Genomic DNA, 22677 nt, shown 5'->3' on the forward strand with positions numbered 1-22677 from the left:
GAGACGGTAAACAACTTGCTCTAGTCCAGATCATCTACTGAGTCAGTGGCCATAGAGCCCATGCATAGGTCTACACAGCAAAAAAAAAAAAAAGACGACCCATGATAGCAAGTCTCAAAGCCTGGGCCAACTGACTTGGGTGCACAGGGCTTGTGCTGCAGGGCTAAAATAGCAGTATAGACGTTTGGGCTTGGACTGGAATCCGGGCTCTGAAACACAGCGAGGTGGGAGGGTCTCAGACCCCAGGCCTCAACCCAAGCCCACACGTTTAGACTACTATTTGTTAGCCCCAGCCCTGCAAACCTGAGTGAATTACCCTGGGCTCAGACTCACTGCTATGGGGTTTTTTTTTTTTCAGTTTTTTTTTTTTTGTTGTGTACATGTACCCTCGAGTCCTAATTCTGATTGCCTTGTTAGCCACTAGGCTGTACTCAAACTTCCAAAGCAGAGAATTTATTTTGCATTAATTCAATTACACTTTCTCTAAGTGGCAGAATCTACTGTGCTCTCACTTGTTCAACACATGAGTTCTAGGGTTATTTCCCCCTCACTTTAGGTTCAGCCTGTAGCTGAAAAATGTAGCAAATTTGCACGAACTTCAGGAAATGGCCCCGCAGGCTTCACTAAGCATTCGATAAAGCGCCAGAGCAGCAATGCCTATAAAATACCCACAGACGTGCCATAGGCCCATAACAGGCCTACAGTTCTTGTACTCAGCTCCCATTGGCACAACTGGAAATGCCGCCAAGGAGCGGGCCATATGTACTGCTAGGTAAGACGACGTAGATTATAAGCTCTTTCAGGCAGCGACTGTCTTTTTGTTCTCTATTGCAAGTGAATTAAACTAAACCAAATTAAGGCCACTTTAATTCCATAAGACAGCATCTACACAGGGGTTTAATGTGATTTAAGTAATCCTCATTGAATTCACACCTTTAGTTAATTTGGACTGTTTTTTCAGAGTGTCCCTGTCTAGATAAGTTGCTCCGCTGCATGGACTTATTTGGATGCAAAACCAGTAAAAGAAAAGCAGGATCAATGCTGTGTTTTTGAAGGCAAAAAGTATAACTGGGTTCATAAAAGAATTAGAGAAATTCACAGAGTTCAATGGTGGTAAAGTCAATGGCTATTAGCTAATATAGCCAGGGATACAACCCCATGCTCTGGGTGTCCCTAAATCTCCATCTGCCAGAAACTGGGATTGGGGGACAGGGGATGGATCATTTGGAATTGCCCCGTTCTGTTCATTCCCTTTGAAGCATCTGGCACCGGCCATTGTCAGAAACAGGATATTGGGCTAGATGTACTATTGGTCTGAGCCAGCATAACCATTCCTATGCATGTGGAAGGCTGGACGCTGCTCTCAGTTATAATGATGTAGATCACTACTAACTCTGTTGGCTTCAGTGAAGTTACTCTGGATTTTCCCAAGTGTAATTGAGGGCAGAATCTTTCAACTAGCATAGTTTTAGCTTATCAAAGTACAAGACCAAGTACCTTTGAAGGAAGAAAGTATTAATACTTCTATTCAGAAACGCCCTACCCCCCAACTGGTTTGGCAGCCAATGGAAAACTATATAGGCAGCCAAATATTATAGAACTATGGATCAATACAAAAAATATGACATGGTTGTTAGCACTGTTTCTTGTCTAGTTGAGTTTCCTGAAATCTTCTGAATGCTACACACCAATATGAACAAAATGAGCCAAATATGTTCCTGATGGAACACTGCTGCACTCAGCTGATTTATGCTAGGGATAAATTTGCCCCCCTGTCTACCAACTGTATACATAATTAGTACAATTCATAGATGACTCAGTTATGCTGATTTAGCTATAGATAGATATATAATTGTGTGAGTGTATGTAGACAAGTACACGCATATAAAGGTACACTCCCAGACTACCATAGTGCACTGTTAATGTTGCAAGTTTTCACAATTTAAGTCACAAGAAGTCAGTAAATGCAGAACTTATGGTTTCTACAATTTTATCTGCTTGCCCATATTGCATGTTTTGTATGTACTCTGATACGTGTTTTAGAATATAAACTACACATATGAATCTGTGTGTTTTAGCAGAAGAAAAATAGGAATAGAAAACAATTCATACGTGAAATGCAAAAGTTAACATTGGTATTGGTGCCTCCGCTTGTACCATTTCTCCTTTCACCTTCAAGTAGGACACACAAGTCCATTGATTTTAATGGATTTTACTATCCCATTCTCAGAAAACGTGTGTAATCATTAGAACACATGAATAGATGCAGACCTATTATATGTGCTCCTTCCTTCTATTCTATACTATTAATTATTCATGAAGCTGTGAGCCCAGGATCTGCTGTAGACAGAGCAAACATGAGAACAGATACCCCACCCCACTGCATTTCATGCCTATCTCCTTCCATTATGGAGAGGTTTTTCATCTGCTAGAAATTAATATTGGAGAACCAACAGCTTTATGAGGTTCCAAATTAAGACACACAAAGCCTGGATCTCAACCTCCAATCCCTGAACAGAAAAAACTCCAATTGACTTTAAAATTATGGAGTGAAATCCTGGCCCCACCACAGTCAGTGGGAGTTTTGCCATTGACTTCAATGAGGTCAGGATTTCACCCTTGGAGTTTATGACAGAGAACTAGGTCTTTGAGCAATGAGAAATGCATGTACATTTAACTTCTGCATCCAAGGCTCTAGCTAATTGAAAGTGGCCATAAAATTGTAACAGCAAAACAATATCTGATTGATAGTTTCTGCATAGATGGACAATTGCTATTGCAATGTGATCTATATAACTTAACCGTATCAACAGGGCTCTGAGCCAAAGGAATCTGAACCCTTATGAATCTCAGTTGCATATGAATATCAGAGATGATAGCTCATCTCAAGATATTGGCCTCTTACAGTTGGTATGGCTACTTCCACCTTTTCATGTTCTCTGTATGTATAAATACCTTCTTGCTGTATGTTCCAGTCTATGCATCCGATGAAGTGGGCTGTAGCCCACAAAAGCTTATGCTCAAATAAATTTGTTAGTCTCTAAGGTGCCACAAGTACTCCTGTTCCTTTTGTGGATACAGACTAACATGGTCACTACTCTGAAATCAGTTGCAAACAAAGTTCATGCAAGTGGCTAAGGTTTTTTCTGAGATGACACGTTGGTATATAACAAAAGGGACAGACATTTCCCAGCAACACGACCATTCAGTCCCACTGGAGAAGGGACCTGGAAAGTTTGTGGGTTCGGGTGTTGTTTTTCTTTAAGTACAATAAATGTTATAAAAGGGACAGTACCTGGTCTCCAGGCTGTGGGCGCATCACAGACACACGATCATAGCCTTTTCGCAGCAAGACCCAGAGAGCATCTAACTTGCCCTGCAATTACAAGAAATACAGTGAATTATTTTCAATAGGCTCAACAAGTGTTTGGTGAACAGCTTAGTTCGGAGGCAGTACAGCTCGGACCTCTATTTTGATTAAACTGAATGCTGTGCTTGTGAAAGGTGCTGGATCAGTCTTGGAGTGTGATGTCCTCTCTCAACAGCAGCTCTATCAACACTTACTATGGATTCAAAAAATGAAGTTTTCAAAGAGCAATTAGGCACTTGAGTCCTGCTGAAAATCAACAGAAGCTGGGTGACTAACTTCCATTTGTACCTTTGAAAATCTCCCTCAAATCTTACGGACCACTTAAATACCTGAAAGGGTGTTTAAAGCATGCGCAGTTCTAATGCAAACTTCCCCACTCATCCCTCAGCCTTAAATCTAAGCTGGATGGGGACCATGTTGGGTTGAGGGGTCTCCATTGTCCATTCACTCCCTGGAATCTCTGCTGCGGTTACTGGTGAAAATGCTATATAAATTCAGGAAACCGATCGGGTGCATTTATACATGACATTCCCCACCAATTCCTCTTTTTCTTCATTAACTGGGATGGAGTAGTGGGTTTGTAAGTAGTGATGGGTTTCCTATTAGCAGTACCAACTTGATTCTAACTGCTTCCACTATGCTACACAGATCAGTCTGTTGGTTGCATTGTGATATATGTAAAAAACCTGCCTGGGATTCATTAATGGAGTAGAGAATGAAAAACTATTTATCCAACCATCCATCCTCTCCAAGAGAGCTTGGTCATGACAATGTGCTATATAGAAACCCATTTAATCTTTCGTTTTATCTGCAGATTGGTAACAGAATATCAGGTTACCAAAGCTCGTGTGTTCATGTCTCTCTAGCTCTGTCCCTTATGCCAAGTCAGTGTCTGTGACTTTTTCCAGCAATCACAAACACTCTTCAAAACCTTGTACTCCTGTATCCTAAGTGCCAGGGTACGTCGACACTCCAGGATTATTCCGATTTTACATAAACCGGTTTTGTAAAACAGATTGTATAAAGTCGAGTGCACGCGGCCACACTAAGCACATTAATTCGGCAGTGTGCATCCACGGTCCGAGGCTAGCGTCGATTTCTGGAGCGTTGCACTGTGGGTAGCTATTCCATAGCTATCCCATAGTTCCCACAGTCTCCCCCGCCCCTTGGAATTCTGGGTTGAGATCCCAGTGCCTGATGGGGCAAAAATCATTGTCGCGGGTGGTTCTGGGTAAATGTCATCACTCATTCCTTCCTCCGGGAAAACAACGGCAGACAATCATTTTGCGCCCTTTTTCCCTGGATTGCCCTGGCAGACGCCATAGCACGGCAACCATGGAGCCCGTTCAGCATTTTTTTTACTGTCACCGTATGTGTGCTGGATGCCGCTGACAGAGGCGTTACTGCAGCGCTACACAGCAGCATTCGTTTGCTTTTGCATGATAGCAGAAATGGTTATCAGTCGTTCTGCTGCCATTGTAAACTGGCAATAAGATGATGGTTATCTTTCATTCTGTACTGTCTGCTGCTATCATGGGTGCCCCTGGCTGAGGTCAACCGGGGGCGCAAAGGCAAAACTGGGAATGACTCCCCGAGTCAATCCCTTCTTTATGGTTTCTAAAAATAGAGTCAGTCCTGCCTAGAATATGGGGCAAGTGTACTAGAGAACCAGTGTATCAGAGAGCACAGCTGCTCCATGTCAGATCCCACAGAAATGACGAGCTGCCTGCCATTCATAGGGGTTGTCCCTGCAACAACCCCACCCGTTGCTTCCCTCCTCCCCAACCTTCCTGGGCTACCGTGGCAGTGTCCCCCCCATTTGTGTCATGAAATTATAAAGAATGCAAGAATAAGAAACAGTGGCTTTTTAGTGAGATAAAATGAGGGGGAGGCAGCCTCTCGCTGCTATGACAGTCCAGGCAGAACATTAAGCAGTGCGGGGGAGAGGAGCCTAGCATCCTGCTGCTATGATAGTCCAGGCAGTACAGAATCTTTTCTTTATACATGAAAGTGTAAAGTTGATATGATGAGGATGGTTACCAGCCGTTCTGTACCATCCACTGGGAATGACCAGGAATCATTCCTATTTTTACCCAGGCGCCCCCGGCCAGCCTCACCTGAGGCCAGCCAGGAGCACTCACAGGCTGATAGTGACGACGGATAGCAGTCATATTGTACCGTCTGCCACCGGGGAGGGGAGGAGAGCGGATACTGCTCTTCACTGCTGCAGCATCGCGTCTACCACCAGCATTCAGTAGACATAGCGTGACATTGAAAAAAGTCAAGAAATGATTTCTTTCCCTTTTCTTTCACATGATGGGGGGAGGGAGTAAATTGACGAGCTATACCCTGAACCACGCCGGACAATGTGTTTGAACCTACAGGCACTGGGAGCGCAGCCAAGAATGCAAATAGTTTTTGGAGACTGCTGTGGACTGTGGGATAGCTGGAGTCCTCAGTACCCCCTCCATCCCTCCATGAGCGTCCATTTGATTCTTTGGCTTTCCGTTACGCTTGTCACGCAGCACTGTGTAGCCTGGAGATTTTTTTCAAACACTTTGGCATTTCGTCTTCTGTAACGGAGCTCTGATAGAACAGATTTGTCTCCTCATACAGCGATCAGATCCAGTATCTCCCATACGCTCCATGCTCGAGCTCTTTTTGGATTTGGGACTGCATTGCCACCTGTGCTGATCAGAGCTCCACGCTGGGCAAACAGGAAATGTACTTCAAAAGTTCGCGGGGCTTTTCCTGTTTACCTGGCCACTGCAACCGAGTTCAGATTGCTGTCCAGAGCGGTCACAGTGGTGCACTGTGGGATACCACCTGGAGGCCAATACTGTCGATTTGCGGCCACACTAACTCTAATCCGATATGGTAATACCGATTTTAGCGCTACTCCTCTCGTTGGGGAGGAGTACAGAAACCGATTTAAAGAGCCCTTTATATCGATATAAAGGGCCTCATAGCGTGGACGGGTACAGCGTTAAATCGGTTTAACGCTGCTAAAATCGGTTTAAACGCGTAGTGTAGACCAGGCCTCAGTCTCCCCAAAGCTATCAGCCCACAGGCTGTAGTACTGTTTGTAGCAGCAATTAATCTCATTGTGTGGTCTTTCTTTGGCTAAAGAGAAATCTTACGTGTGATTGTAATTTCACATCTAGCTGAAGGATTTCAACAGGAGGAATTAGTTAGAAATAGAGCTGATTGGAAAATAAATATTTTTTTCTGCAGAAAATGTCAAATTTCTATTGAAAAACAAAAATTTTCAGCTTGTAGCTGAAAATGGAAAATTTTTGGATTTTGGCCTTTCAGTTTTATGATAAAAAGCCAAAATTTTCCATAGAAAGTAGACACTCTGTGCATAAAAAATAAATTAAAAAAATATATCATTTGGTCAAAAACCCAATTATCTGTCAAAAACAGTTTCAACAGGATGCTTTTGAGCAGCTCCCAGTTAGAGGCGACAGATTGACATGTGGGAATTCCTGCCTTTGTAGCACATCTGTGCAATCCCAATAAGGCATTCCTCTATTTCTGATTGGAATGAGGCAGTGAGAAAAGAGGCAAATACTGTGGTTGTTTTCCAGAAGAGTTTAACAATGCCAGAAAAAGTATACAGCTGTGCACAGCACAATGTGCTCAGAAACATATATTCACTGCCCAGGGATTCCCCGTATTGTTGTAATGTTTTTCCTGTTCCTTCTATAAGGGGCCACTCTTCCACTCCCAAAAATGAATCAGCTTCCCTGAGATCTGAAGAAGCGTTTTCCTGAGTGCAGCATGTTGGAATTTTTAATTTCCAGTGGAATGGAAGAGCAAAGAGGTATACCTAGCATATTTATCAAACATTCTCTGCATTTCTGCCAATTGAACCTGAATGCACGATACTGGATTTTTTTGGGTACTGCTACAGAAGGATGTTTGAAGACATTTGCAATAAAATTATGGTCAATCCTGGATGCTGCTTGTGTTTAACTGAATAGCTGCCAGCAGTACCACACCTTTGTCAATAATATCCAGTACATTTTATCTGTGCACCAGGCAATGTATTTCCAGGGGAACCAATTTCCTCTGTGGATGGTTGAAGACATCCCAGTCTTTTTACTAGTTAATAACTTGAGACAGGAAAGAACCTCAGTCCAAAATATCCCTGGCTTAGAGCAGGATCAGACCCATTTGCTATCTGGCCCATTAGGGCGGGAATTTGTTGTCTAGTCTACATTTGTACAGCTCCTAACACAATGTGGCCCTGATTGTGGCTGGGGTACTCTGACATTATTATAATAATAATGGCCTAGAAATGACCTTAACTGTTGTGGAATGAAATTAAATAAAGGGCAATTTAAGCTGGATACCAGAAAACAAAGTTCTCATAGTGAGAACCAACAAAGTGTAGAACAGTTTTTCAGGGAAATCAGTAGAAACCCCTTTCCTGGAATCCTTCTAGACATGGACTGCACAAACACGCAAGGCTAAAGAGAGAGCCAATTCAGATGATCTTATCCTTATCTTGCTGGCAACTTTCACACTAGAGCAGGTGGGAACTTTTAATTCCCCCTCCCTCAACCACCACCACACACACACACAGAAAATGAGTTTTCATTTTTAAAAAAATTTTCAGTGGAAAAATTTGACTTTACCAATAAAGAATCTTTTTTTTTTTTAGTTTTTGAAAACCCAAAAAACCTAAAAAATTTCATCTGAAAACTGAAAGGTGTAATTTTTGGCTGAAAATATTCAGTTTTCCAAATAAATAAATAAATTTCTTGTGGAGGAAAGAACATTTTTTGGTGTATAGCTGAAGACAAGTATGGGAGCAGAGGGCCAGACTGGAAGCTCAGATAAGCAGAGAGGGCTAGAGGTTGTATAAGGACAGCAGGGATCATGAGTCTGGAGGAAGTGGGGTAGACTGGGGTTCAGAGCTATGCAAATAATGAATTTTCTAGTTTGCTGCGTTTCTCCCTTTCAGCTGGGCAAAGAGATTAGCAAACTGCTCTAACTGAACTGTTTTGCTTTGCTCCTTGGATTATTGAAGAACATAAGAACATAAAGAAACAACCAAACTGAGTCCGACCAAGCAGGGCAAGAGGGGCAATTTGCCCCAGGCCCCCACAAGAGTTTTTTGGAGTCCCTGGAGCGGGGTCCTTCACTCGGTCTGGGGACACTGGAAAACTCTCACGGGGCCCAGGCCCCCAGAGCTTCTTCCGCTCTGGGTCGTCATCGGCAATTCGGCGGCGGGGGGTCCTTCCTCTCTGGGACTCGCCGCCGAAGTGCCCCAAAGACCCGCGGCGGGGCGTCCCTCTGGCACTTCGGCAGTGGTCTTGGGGTGGGTTTTCGGCGGCAATTTGGCGGTGGGGGCCCCCCACCGACGAAGACCCCAGGCCCCCTGAATCCTCTGGGCGGCCCTGCGACCAAGGGTCCATCTAGCCCAGTGTCCTGTCTTCTGACAGCAACCAGTGCCAGGTGCCTCAGAGGGGATAAACAGAACAGGTAATGATCAAATAATCCACTGGATTATACAGCTGATACATTTTTAAACATTTGAAAGAATGTTTAAGGTGTGGGGGGGAGGAGAATCCATTTGGTACCATCCAAATAAGTAACAACACTAAAGTCTGCTGTCTGACAGCACTTAAAGACCAGGGTATTTCAAGCTACAATATATCCACTCTCAACTAAAGGCAATCCACCTACTGGACAGACGCTCCTATGGAAGCAAATGTAAAAGGAAGAAAAACTCCATCAGATAAAGTGACAAAACCCAGGAAATCCTGAGTGAAGGATAGTGCTTGTGCGACTGTGTGAAGCGAAGGATCACATGCAAAGGAAGAGAGATGATCATCCCTTAAATGTGAATTTCCTGCTTAACTTTCCTCAAACATTGGTCCTAAGATTTGGTTTTGTGTTCTGCTTTATGAGGACTTTTTTTTGTTGTTATTAGATTGCAACACGCACATTATTTACCTTTCATCCACTGAGTGAGGAGGTATTTTAAACAGTGTAATACAACCAGAGGGAATAGTATGTCTTGTTTAGCCAATGGAGTTGTGCACACTTTGAGCACTGGGATGAAGGAATATTTAAGATGAACACATTAACACACAGGAGACATTTCCAGTGGGTGAGGCCAATGAGTCTGTGGAATATTCCCCCACAGGGAACAGTGGATGGTGATGTGTTATTTTCAAAGAAGACTGGAAAAAGCACTGAGGGATACACTCGAGTTAGCAATCCTGCTTTGGCTGGGTACATGGACTCAATTACCTAATAGGTCTTTCCTGCCTCTGGCTTTTGTGATGATGTGAGCACTTCCCTGCATGACACAATGCACATTCATCTCTGTACGTTCATGTTGTCTGAGGAAAAGATTTTGCCCAGAGCAGAGTTGGGGGCTGGAAATTTTTCTGACTGTAGGGGAAGGGCTGTAGCAGATCATCAAGTTCCCAAAAATTGTTCCTTCTTTTCTGCAGAGTTCTCGTGGATTGTGTTTAGGGAAAGTTTTGGATGCAGTTATTCCGTCTGCATATGTTGTCTTTTGGGGGTCGTCCAGTGAGGGTGTGTTGGAGATTAATAACTAGGTAAAGTCTGTTCTACAGATGGGCTCAAGCCACTCATCGCTGTAGTATGTGAGCACCTTCCAGACATACATTAAGCAGCATGGCTATCCTCTGTCCCATGTGGTTCGTTCCCTCGCTTACCCCCTTCTGAGTGGTTTGTTTTGGTCGGGGTTTTTGTTAGTTGGTTTGAAATCTACCTGCTGCTCTGTGTTTATCTTAGGGAAGGCAGGTCAGAGAACTGCCCCCAGCACTTGGAGTGCAAGGTTGTGAGATTTGGGATAGTCCTTAGCTGTTGTGGGAGTTTGTTCCACAGTCTTGTACTGCCACAGCCTTGGCATAAATGAAAATCTGACCCTTAGCTTCTGAGGCTGCTCTAAGTCGGCCAGAGAGCATTTGCAGGGCATTCCCTCCCCAGCGGATGGGCAAGCTGCCAGGGCCGGTGCAAGGAAGTTTCGCATCCTAGGCGAAACTTCCACCTTGCACCCCACCCCCAGCTAACCCCGCCCCCCCGACAGCAGCTAGCTCAGCCCCCCCCCGGGGATCCCCCTCCCCCGCAGCAGCTACCTCCCCCACCGTGACAGCTAACCCCTCTCCCCCCGGTCCACCCATGGCAACTAACCCTGCCTGGGGAGACTTCCCCCTTTCCCCCAGCAGCTAACCCTGCCTGGGGACACTTCCTGTGAAAACTAAGCCTGCCTGAGTAACCCGCCCCAGCTCACGGTCGGCACTGCTCTAATTCTCCTCCCTGCCCAGGCTTGCGGCGCTGATTGGAGGAGATTTAGAGCTGGGCTGTGTGTTCAGCGGAGGAGGCAGAACGGAGGTAAGCTGGGGCGGGGAGCTGTTCCCCTGTGCGCCCCGCCTCGTTATTGCGGGCAACCCTCCCCGCACGCCCCCCCCCCCAGCTCACCTCCACTCCACCTCCTCGCCTGAGGGGACTTTTAGGCACTCCTAACCACTAGGCACCCTAGGCGGCCGCCTACTTTGCCTAAATGGTTGCACCGGCCCTGCAAGCTGCCCTGCAGTGTTCCGAGCCTTGCTGACCCATGGTCATTGGCCATCATTTGCTCTCTGCACAACAGAATCAGTCCTTAATTTCCTAGGGGCAGCTCTCCCTTGTGGCATCTGGCAAGAATTATTTTCTTCTTCACCAGGCTGATTATTAAGTAAGAGCAGGAGAGAGGTTTCTCCCTCTCTGTCTCTGCACTCAGAGAATGGAAGACCTACCTTTGCAGACTTTGTGAGGGTTTCAGGCATGAGTAGGGGAGAAAGCACTTTCAAAGGCTTAGCTACACCACAGCAAGAGCCCAGGGCCCCATTCCTCAAGTGCATTCTGGCTGCTCTGTACCACTCCAAAGCAGCCCTAAAGCCAGCTTAACAGCCACTTAAGGCTCTCCACTGCCTAGTGGAACACTTGGGTAGTGGAGAGATGCTGCCATGGTTTTTATATTGTAGATAGCATGGAGGGAGAAAAGAAGCATGACTGGGGTTCCTTTATACCGAACAACCCCTTGAGGCAAAGGCATCTGGTGCAAGTTAAAACAGCCTTTGGGTGGACTCCCATGTCTGGGACTGGGAACTTTACACAAAGTCACTCTCACTGCTTTAACCTTTGGACATGAAAACTCTCCATAAGGCTGTATGAGTGTTTAACATGTGTCTACTGGAATCAATCTATGGACAATGTATCTGGATAAGACCTACCTTGATTGGCGTGTACCACCTCTGGGGAGAAGAGGACCTACGCATGCCATTCACCAGGTTCCTGGGTTCGGGGAATTCATATTCTTGCTCTGGCATCTTCACTCTGGCATTCTTGGCTTTCTCTAGTTTAGCTCCTTCTTCCGTGGAGCCCTTTTCTCCCCAGCGGACCTAAGAAGAAAAACATTGTTGGCATCTTAAAACAGCATCTGCTGTTGAAAGTAAAGCTGCAACATTTGAATCTGGATCTAGATTTTCCCATTGTCCAGATTCACTGTTGAGAGAGGGACAAACTGCAAAGTTTAAGTTTACACTGGGGCTTTGGTGTCATAACATATTTCCCAGATTTGGACCTTAGCGTCCAAAATATGGGTGTTAGCATGAAAACCTCCAAGCTTAGTTACCAGCTTGGACCTGGTAAAGCTGCCACCACCCAAATAATTAGAGTGTTTTGGGGCACTCTGGTCCCCCCAAAAACCTTCCCTGGGGATCCCAAAGACCCAAATTCCTTGAGTCTTACAACAAAGGGGAATAAACCATTTTCCCCCCCCCCCTTCTCCCTTCCAGGTGTTCCCTCCCTGGGTTCCTGGAGAGATACACAGAAGCAAGCTCCGTGAATCTAAACAGAGGAACTCCACCCTCCCCGTTTCCAGTCCTGGAAACACAAGTACTTCCCTCTTCACCCAGAGGGTATGCAAAGTCAGGCTTAGTAAATCTAACACAAAGAGATTTTCCCCCTGACTTCTTCCTCCCACCAATTCCCTGGTGAGTTGCAGACTTAATTCCCTGGAATTCCCACTAAAGAAAAACTCCAACAGGTTTAAAAAAGAAAGCTTTATAAGAAGAAAGAAAAATACATAAAAATGGTCTCTCTGTATTAAGGTGACAAATACAGGGTCAATAGCTTAAAAGAAATATGAATAAACAGCCTTATCCACAAAGAATACAATTTAACACATTCCAGCAACTACACACATGTAAATACAAAAAAAAAAAAAACACTATAAACCTACTGTCTTATTTCTTTGTACTTACAACTGGGAAACAGAAGATTAGAAAGCCAGGAGATAGAAAAATCACTCTCATAGCCGAGAGGGTCAGACACAAGACAAAGAACAAGGAACTCACACACAAACTTCCCTCCACCCAGATTTGAAAAATCCTGTTTTCTGATTGGTCCTCTGGTCAGGTGTTTCAGGTTACTGGTGTTACCCCTTTACAGGTAAAAGAACATTAACCCTTAGCTATCTGTTTATGACATTTGGGTGCTGGGATCTGGGGCTTTGGTTCAGTCCCATCTCTCCTGACTGCAGTTGCAAGGAGTTCCCACTCTGGGCATTTTGGCACATGTAGTTACTGAGTTTTCTAGAAAAGGAGAAGATCATTTGCCTCAGAGAAGACAATTGTATAGAATCTAGAGGTCTTTCTTTACTTCAAACCTGATTCTGAAACCATCAGTCCTCATTCATGCAGGAAGTCCCACTGGAGTCAAAAGGGCCAGTTGCTTGAGTTGGGGTTGGTAGAAGCAGCAGAAAATTCAATTGCAGAAGGCTACCTACACCCCTACGAGAGTCCAAAGTCCCATTCCTTAAATATATTCTGGATGTTCTGCACTTGCCCAGTGGAACAATGATTACTAAACCATTGGAACAACTCACCATGGGATGGGGTAGATTCTCCATCACTAGGAGTCTTTAAATTGAGACTGGATGTCTCTCTAAGGTTATGACCAGTATGTAGAGTACAGACACTGCATGCCCTGCTAGCATGGGTATAAATAGCAATGTAGACGGCAAGGCACGGCTTAGGTGAGTAGAGTGCCCTAAACAGCTGAATCCCCAGAGTATGCACCCTACACAGCTCTCCGCACATCCAAGCAGGGCCTCCCATATCTAAACAGCTATTTTTTGCAGTGCGATGTCCTGATGACTCCCTGCTGCCAGAGCCTTTGTGAAAGACTCCAGTGGTGGGGAAAGGCTCTGGTAGATCCCCGCTGCCAGACCTTTTCACTGTGATATGCAGCTATAATCAGCAGTGACCAGTGTGGACGCAGCCTGCCTTTTAGTGTGGTGTGTAGCTACGCATGTAGTACCTGTACTCTACGGGTAGGGTGACCAAACATCAAGTGTGAAAAATTGGGATGGGGGTGGGGGGCAATAGATGCCTATATAAGAAAAAGCTCCAAATATCGGGACTGTCCCTATAAAATTGGGACATTTGGTTACCCTATCTATGCGCCACCGTAAGTGTAGACATAGCCTAAAAGATACACTGTAGCTCAACCACAAGTTACAGGTGCTACTTTATGGCTTGTGTTATGCAGGAGGTCAGACTAGACAATAGTCCTTTATAATAATAGCCCCATAATAGTCTGGACCTGTACATTGGATGCTTCCGCCGACGTGCACAGGCAGAAATCGTGGAACAACAACATCGCTTGCCTCACAACCTAAGTCGTGCAGAACGCAATGCCATCCACAGCCTCAGAAACCACCCTGACGTTATCATCAAAGAGGCTGATAAAGGAGGTGCCGTTGTCATCATGAACAGGTCTGACTACCAAAAGGAGGCTGCCAGACAACTCTCCAATACCAAATTCTACAGGCCACTTCCCTCAGATCCCACTGAGGAATACACTAAGAAACTACAGCATCTACTCAGGACACTCCCTACACTAACACCAGAAGAAATCAACATACCCCTAGAGCCCCGACCAGGGTTATTCTATCTACTACCCAAGATCCACAAACCCGGAAATCCTGGACGCCCCATCATCTTGGGCATTGGCACTCTCACTGAAGGACTGTCTGGATATATGGACTCTCTACTCAGACCTTATGCCACCAGCACTCCCAGCTATCTCCGTGACACCACTGATTTCCTGAGGAAACTACAATGCATTGGTACCTCCCAGAAAACACCATCCTGGCCACCATGGATGTACAGGCTCTCTACACAAACATCCCACACACAGATGGAATACAAGCTGTCAGGAACACTATTCCTGATGATGCCACAGCACAACTGGCTGCTGAGCTCTGTGCCTTTATACTTACACACAACTATTTCAAATTTGATGACAATATATATCTCCAGATCAGTGGCACTGCTATGGGCACCCGCATGGCCCCACAATATGCCAATATCTTTATGGTCGACCTGGAACAACGCTTCCTCAGCTCTCGTCCACTCACGCCCCTTTCTCTACCTACGCTACATTGATGACATCTTCATCATCTGGACTCATGAGAAGGAGACTCTGGAAAAATTCCACCATGATTTCAACAGCTTCCACCCCACCGTCAACCTCAGCCTGGACCAATCTACACGGGAGGTCCACTTTCTAGACACCACGGTGCAAATAAGTGATGGTCACATTAACACCACCCTATATCGAAAACCTACCGACCGCTATGCCTACCTTCATGCCTCCAGCTTCCATCCCGGACACATCACACGATCCATTGTCTACAGCCAAGCACTGAGGTACAACCGCATCTGCTCTAACCCCTCAGACAGAGACCAACACCTACAAAATCTCCACCAAGCATTCTCAAAACTACAATACCCGCACGAGGAAATAAGGAAACAGATCAACAGAGCCAGACGTGTACCCAGAAGCCTCCTACTGCAAGACAAACCCAAGAAAGAAACCAACAGGACTCCACTGGCTGTCACATACAGCCCCCAGCTAAAACCCCTCCAACGCATCATCAAGGATCTACAACCCATCCTGGACAATGATCCCACACTTTCACAGGCCTTGGGTGGCAGGCCAGTCCTTGCCCACAGACAACCTGCCAACCTGAAACATATTCTCACCAGTAACTGCACACGGCACCATAATAACTCCAGCTCAGGAACCAATCCATGCAACAAACCTCGGTGCCAACTCTGCCCACATATCTACACCAGCGACACCATCACAGGACCTAACCAGATCAGCCACACCATCACCGGTTCATTCACCTGCACATCCACCAATGTAATATACGCCATCATATTCCAGCAATGCCCCTCTGCTATGTACATCGGCCAAACTGGACAGTCTCCACGGAAAAGGATAAATGGACACAAATCAGACATTAGGAATGGCAATATACAAAAACCTGTAGGAGAGCACTTCAACTTCCCTGGCCACACTATTGCAGACCTTAAGGTGGCCATCCTGCAGCAAAAAAACTTCAGGACCAGACTTCAAAGAGAAACTGCTGAGCTTCAGTTCATCTGCAAATTTGACTCCATCAGCTCAGGATTGAACAAAAACTGTGAATGGCTTGCCAACTACAGAACCAGTTTCTCCTCTCTTGGTTTTCACACCTTAACTGCTAGAGCAGGGCCTCATCCTCCCTGATTGAACTGACCTCGTTATCTCTAGCTTGCTTGCTAGCATATATATACCTGCCCCTGGAAATTTCCACTACATGCATCTGAGGAAGTGGGTATTCACCTACGAAAGCTCATGCTCCAAAACGTCTGTTAGTCTATAAGGTGCCACAGGATTCTTTGCAGCCCCATAATGGTCTCTTCTGGCCTTGAAGTCAATGGGCTTCATTCTCATTGCCCTGTATCGTGGGTTGTGATTGACACCAGTGCAAAGTGAGCAGTAAATGCTACCATTCTGATTGGATAGCGTTTTACTTCCCCGATACACTAATTTCGCACTGGCGTTAAATTACTGAAGGGTAACAGAAAACAAGAAGGCCCTAACATCTGTAGAGCATCAAAGCCAAAAACTCCCAAGGCTCTTTCTCCTTTGTACTCCATTGACAAGTGAGAAAATGGGAAAGGCAGTGTTATTACCTGCCATGACTGAATGTTATGGGCTATTGACAACATGAGTTATTAAAAAAAACCAAAAAAAAAATAAAAAAACCCAACAAATTCCATTTGGGTTTTTATTAAAAATTGATTCCTGACATGCATCCAACACAGTGCGGTTCTGCACAATTCCCTTCAGGCAGCTCCAGAGGAACCAATACAGTGTTTTATGAAGACAAGGAAAGTACCTTGCACTCCTGCAGACCAATGTGGCTTAGGGCTTGTCTACACTTAAAATGCTGCAACTATGCCAACGAGGTGCTTCAGTGAAGATACTACCTACACCGATGGGAGGGGTTCTCCTGTCAGTGTAAGTACTCCACCTCCCTGAAAGGCAGTAGCTACGTTGACAGGACAATTCTCCCATTGGCCTATTGCTGTCTACACAGGGGGTTATTTCACACCTCTGAGCTACAGAGTTATACTGACCTAACTTCCTTGTGTAGACCAGGCCTTAGATGTGCATAGAAGAGGGCATAGATCCCTGATTCCCAGGCTGCTTCCATTAAATCTCCTTTTTCTTTCAGACCCTACTTCAGGGCTTTGCACAGAAGCCCAATTTTCTCCCTGTGGACAACTTTGAGTTCTCAGGCCTTTTATGAGGCTCAGGTATTTCTCGGGCTGTCATCTGTCCCCAGTTAGTTCTGCCCTTTTAAGCTGGGAGGCAGGTCATTGTGGTTCAGGGAGGCCTGGTCCCAATTCATCTCAAAGAAGCCAGTCACAGAAAAGTGAGAGAAAGTGTTATGTTCCCTAGCAGAACAAAATGAAAAAATGCAGAGTTTGGAAAAACTTTCAAATTTTTCATTTTGAAAATTTTGGGGGGGATGGGGGTTGAAAAAAAAAAATCTTGATGAAAATGGACATTTCCATTTACTAGGAAAGCCATTTTGGATGGTGGTATGGAAATCTAACCATCCCTTATCAACAGGAACTTGTCACTGGTAGAGATAAGCAGTCAACAAAACACAAGAGAGCAAACCAAAGCATTCACAGAGCCCATTGAAGAACAATCAGTGACTTACACCAACATTGTCCAACATGGGTGTCTAAAGTTAGGCTCCTAAACCCATATTTCAGCTGGAATTTTCAAAGGAGAGCCTAAGAAGGGTAGGTGCCTAACTCCTATTGAATTTCAATGGGATTCCTGAATAAATGCCCTGATTTTCAGAGGTTCCATATACTCACATTGACCTCAGTGGCGTTACTTCCAATTAATACAGGCATCCCAGAGAGAGAGAGGTCACACCTCCTCTTTGTTTCCCTCTGGGAGAATGTCAGAAGGCTCTTGTGGCTGAGTTTACAAGTGAGTTTTCCTGGTACGTAAGCAAATATTTTTTTACCTCCATCCTTTTAATGCCACCAACACCTCGCCCACCATAGTAAGAAGCATCAACTGTTGGCCACTTCTTCTTAGGAAGGCCATCGTCATCTTCTTCCTATCAGACAGAAAGGAGATAGATACGTGACGGGATTGCGTTGTCAGTGGACACAAATGAATGATTAAGTAAAAGACAAACATAGACCATAAGACCTCTTTACATGGGTTATGTTGAGCCAGGTTAGCTTACTGAATCTAGCTTGAATCCAACTAGCACTGGTAGCAACATCAGTGAAGACAGTGCAGTGTGGGCTTCAATGCAGGTGGTGTAAACCCAGCATGGACCCTGGATATGTACTCAGCTCACTAGCCTGCACTATGTTGCTTTCACTGTTATATTGCCTGCTAGCTGGACTCATGCTAGCTCAGGTAGGCTAGCCCATGCACAACTTTTGCTGTGCAGACATGATCATTAAGTGGCAGAGAGCTGTAAAGGGGTCTAGATCTTTTGGTGGTTATTTTTCAGGGGATGTGCATTCCTGTTAAGAAGATATTGTTTGGGCTATGAAATAACACCACTTGACAGGTACAATCCTGCCCCAGCAAAACAACTTATTTTGTTTTAAATAGACTCTGTCTTGCATCATCTCTGAATTCTGAGAAGTAAATGGGTTGATCCCACAATGTTTTCAAGTTACAAAATTGTTGCTTGAAATCTGGTTGAGACCGCCTTAAAACAGAAGAAAGAAGAAGGAGGAATACTGGGCCAGATCCTGAGGTATGGCCAAAAAGCACTCAGCACAGCTCAGGAAGGAGGCATGAAGGTGGCTTTAAAACATCTTTGCACTCTCTCAATCCTGGGGCCTTCTGGGTGCTGCTCTGGGTACCTATACTGGCTGTCAGTGGCAACAAGGAGCAGATCAGGGGGACTGATTTCCAATGCTGGTGGAACCCCTCTGCAGTCAGATAAGCCTGTTTAGGATCTCTAAGGATGGTGTCCTTAGCCTCTGTTTGCCAGAAGCTGGGAATGGGCCACAGGGGATGGATCACTTGATGATTAGCTGTTCTGTTCATTCCCTCTGGGGCACCTGGCATTGGCCACTGCCGTTAGACAGGACATTGAGCTAGATGGACCTTTGGTCTGACCCAGTATGGCTGTTGTTATGTTCTTAAGGGTACATATAGCAAAGTGGCCCACTGTGCACATTCGATATGAGACGAGTGTTAGCAAACTAAAGGTATGTCTACACTATGGGATTATTCCTATTTTACACAAACTGGTATTTGGAAACAGATTGTATAAAGTTGAGTGCACGCGGCCACACTAAGCACGTTAATTCGGCAGTGTGCGTCCATGTACCGAGGGTAGTGTCGATTTCTGGAGCGTTGCACTGTGGGTAGCTATCCCATAGCTATCCCACAGTTCCCACAGTCTCCCCCGCCCACTGGAATTCTGGATTGAGGTCACAATGCATGATGGAGCAAAAACAGTGTCGCGGGTGATTCTGGGTAAATGTCGTCAGTCAATCCTCCCTCCATGAAAGCAACGGCAGACAATCATTTTGAGCCCTTTTCCCTGGATTGCCCTGGCAGATGCCATAGCACGGCAACCATGGAGCCCGTTCAGCCTTTTTTCACTGTCACCATATGTCTACTGGATGCTGCTGACAGACACAGGACTGCAGTGCTACACAGCAATATCCCCTTGCCTTTGCAAGTTAGCAGAGACGGTTACCAGTCCTATTGTACCATCTGCTGCTTTGCAAGTTAGCAATGACAGTTACCAGTCATATTGTACCATCTGCTGCTGTCATGGGTGCTCCTGGCTGGCCTTGGTGAGGTCGGCCGGGGGCGCATAGACAAAAATGGGAATGACTCCCCAGGTCAGTCCCTTCTTTATGTTTTGTCTAAAGGTAGAGTCAGTCCTGCCTAGAATATCAGGCAAGCCTACTAAAGAACCAGAGAGGCAAACAGCAGCTTTGGGTCAGAGCCCCAGACATCCCACAGAAATGATGAGCTGCATGCCATTCTAGGGGGTGCCCCTGAAACAACCCCACCCTTTGCTTCCCTCCTCCCACACCCCTCCTGGGCTACTGTGGCAGTCATCCCCCCATTTGTGTGATGAAGTAATAAAGAATGCATGAATAAGAAACACTGACTTTATTGAGATAAAACGGGGGGGAGGCAGCCTCCAGCTGCTATGATATTCCAGGCAGGACTGAATCTCCAGGAGACAAAGCTTAAAGAAGGGAATGACAGGGAGTCATTCCCATTTCTGCTCAGGCGCCCCCAGCTGACCTCACCAAGGCCAGCCAGGAGCACTCATGGGATGATGACGATGGATACCAGTCCTATTGTACTGTCTGCCATCAGGAAGGGAAGGCAATGGGATGCTGCTGTGTAACGCTGCAGCACCGCGTCTGCCAGCAGCATCCAGTAGACATACAGTGACATTGAAAAAAGGCGAGAAACATTTTTTTACCCTTTTCTTTCATGGGGGGTGGATTGACGACATATACCCTGAATCACCCGCGACAATGTTTTTGACCCTTCAGGCATTGGGAGCTCGGCCAAGAATGCAAATGGTTTTCTGAGACTGCGGGAACTGTGGGATAGCTAAAGTCCTCAGTCCCCCCTCCCTCCCTCCGTGAGCATTCATTTGATTCTTTGGCTTTCCGTTATGCTTGTCATGCAACACAGTGTTGAGTCCCTGCTGTGGCCTCTGTCTATCATAGCCTTGGAGATTTTTTCAAATGCTTTGGCATTTCGTCTTTTGGAACAGAGCTCTGATAGAACAGTTTCATCTCCCCATACAGAGATCAGCTTCAGTATCTCCCGTACGGTCCATGCTGGAGCTCTTTTTTGATTCTGGGACTGCATGGTCACCTGTGCTGATCGGCGCTCCAAGCTGGGCAAACAGGAAATGAAATTCAAAAGTAGACAGGAAACGCCCCACGAACCTGGCCAGTGCATTCCAGTTCAGATTGCTGTCCAGAGCAGTCACAATGGTGCACTGTGGGATAGGTCCTGGAGGCCAATATCGTTGAATTGTGGCCACACTAACCCTAATCCGAAATGGCAATACTGATTTCAGCGCTACTCCCCTTATCGAGGAGGAGTACAGATATAAACTCAATATAAACTCGTAGTGTAGATCAGGCCCAAGGGTCTCAGAGAACAGAAGGGGTAAAAAACTAAGAGGCAAGAGAGATTCACTTTTTTAGGGATTCAAACAACTTGCTTGTCCAGACAAAAATAAAAGAGGCCCCGATAACTACCGGGGTGTAAATACCAAGGAGGGAGAATAATGCTCTGAAGTGGTTCAGGATGACATTACCAAGAAGAACAGGATGCAAGTGAGCAAATGTAGGCTGAATATTATAAGACAGCCTTAATAATAATCTTTGACTGGTGTAATCTACGAGGGAGACTGCCCTTTAAAGATAGACACAAAGACTCTGCTGGTGTGACTTCGGTGGCTTTACTGGATTTATGCTCACTGTGTAAATCCAGTAAATTTGGCTCACTGTGTAAGAATGGAAATCCTGATCCTGCAAAAGCTTAAACATGTGCTTAGCTTTACACACAATGAGTATTTCCACTGAAGTCAGTGGGACTGTTCACTGTTCATAAAAGGAAAACACATGCAGAATCAAGGTCTAAGTAAAGGCATTAGGATTTGGCCCAGTGAATTCTATTAAAGTGTGGTAAAGTCCCCCTCAAGGTAAGTGACTGAGACTTGATTGCCTTAGTTATTTAAAAATGAACTGGAGAAAGCCCTAGAGGGGTTCTCAAACTGGGGGTCATGACCCTTCATAGGGTTACATGGGGATCACAAGCTGTCGGCTTCCACTCCCAAACCCTGCTTTGCCTCCAGCATTTATAATAGTGTTAAATATAAAAATGTTTTTAATTTATAAGGGTCTTAGGGTCACATTCAGAGGCTTGCTGTGAAAAAAGGGTCATCGGTACAAAAGTTTGAGAACCACTATGCAGTAGGTGACAATCCTGACTGGTCCCAGGGCAATGCACTATCTGACCCTCATGGTTTATAATTTCCATGATTCTCAAATTGAGCTGAGAATTGGCAAAACAGAAAAGCAGATCTGGTTAGGAAAGGGGATGCATTTTCCATGAAAAAATGTAGGAAGAAATATTTTTTTCTTTCTTTTCTTTCTAAATTGTTCACAAGAGCATTCCAGGGTTTTGATCAAAAAGCAAAAACTATTCGGGTTTCAAAAATCAAAACCAAGAAAAATACATTTTTAACTAAAAAAATTTTTTAGTTTTTCATTGAATAACCAGAAAATTTCAAAGGAAACTCAATTTTTAATTTCCAAACACAGGCATGCTTTTGTCAATTTTGTTTTTCAGTTGGAAAATTCTGACTTGCTCCAAAGAAAAGCTAATGATTAACTAACAACTGCAAGTTTCTTCTTTGCTGAAGCCTCTCTCTCTTTGCTGAAACATAAGAACTTAATATCTCTGCATGAATTTTTCCATGAGGATTATTTTTTTAATTGGGACCAAAGCCATCCAAATATTTTCCTTCAGCGTCTTTCTTTCTTTCTTTCAGCACAAACTGGACTTCTCACAACAGGAAATGCCAAGACTTAAGAAATCTTCCCCACAAGCCTTATTAGCTCTGCGAGTCTTTTCAGACCTTGGAAGGAGGCGTGTTTGCCAAAACAACAACAAAAATTACACCCCCACTTCTCCTGAATGGCTACAGCATAGGCTTGGAAAGCAAGAGTCACGTGCCCACTGCAGAATGGGGCTGTTTACATGATTTGTAGGCACAGGCGATTTTGCAATACAAGCACAGAAAACACCCTTGATGTGCTTCAGACTTGGCCAGAAATTCAACAGGACACACGAGTAGCTAAAACAAAGGAAGCACAAATATATAG

General features: G+C 45.1%; 1 protein-coding gene across 4 annotated transcripts in view; it reads right to left on the bottom strand.

Annotated features, from left to right (window-relative positions):
- Positions 1-22677, bottom strand: part of ANTXR1 (ANTXR cell adhesion molecule 1) — a 250183-nt gene that overhangs the window by 105044 nt on the left and 122462 nt on the right. For all 4 annotated transcript variants that reach the window (XM_050940028.1, XM_050940026.1, XM_050940027.1 and 1 more), the window contains exons 15-17: positions 17790-17885; positions 11632-11799; positions 3296-3376 (exon numbers count right to left, since the gene is read on the bottom strand). In XM_050940028.1, the coding sequence (XP_050795985.1) occupies positions 3296-3376; positions 11632-11799; positions 17790-17885 (345 nt within the window). The remainder of the gene's footprint in view (positions 1-3295; positions 3377-11631; positions 11800-17789; positions 17886-22677) is intronic.

The sequence above is a fragment of the Gopherus flavomarginatus genome, chromosome 2 (genome assembly GCF_025201925.1).
Source record: "Gopherus flavomarginatus isolate rGopFla2 chromosome 2, rGopFla2.mat.asm, whole genome shotgun sequence".
Taxonomy (NCBI): Eukaryota; Metazoa; Chordata; order Testudines; family Testudinidae; genus Gopherus; species Gopherus flavomarginatus.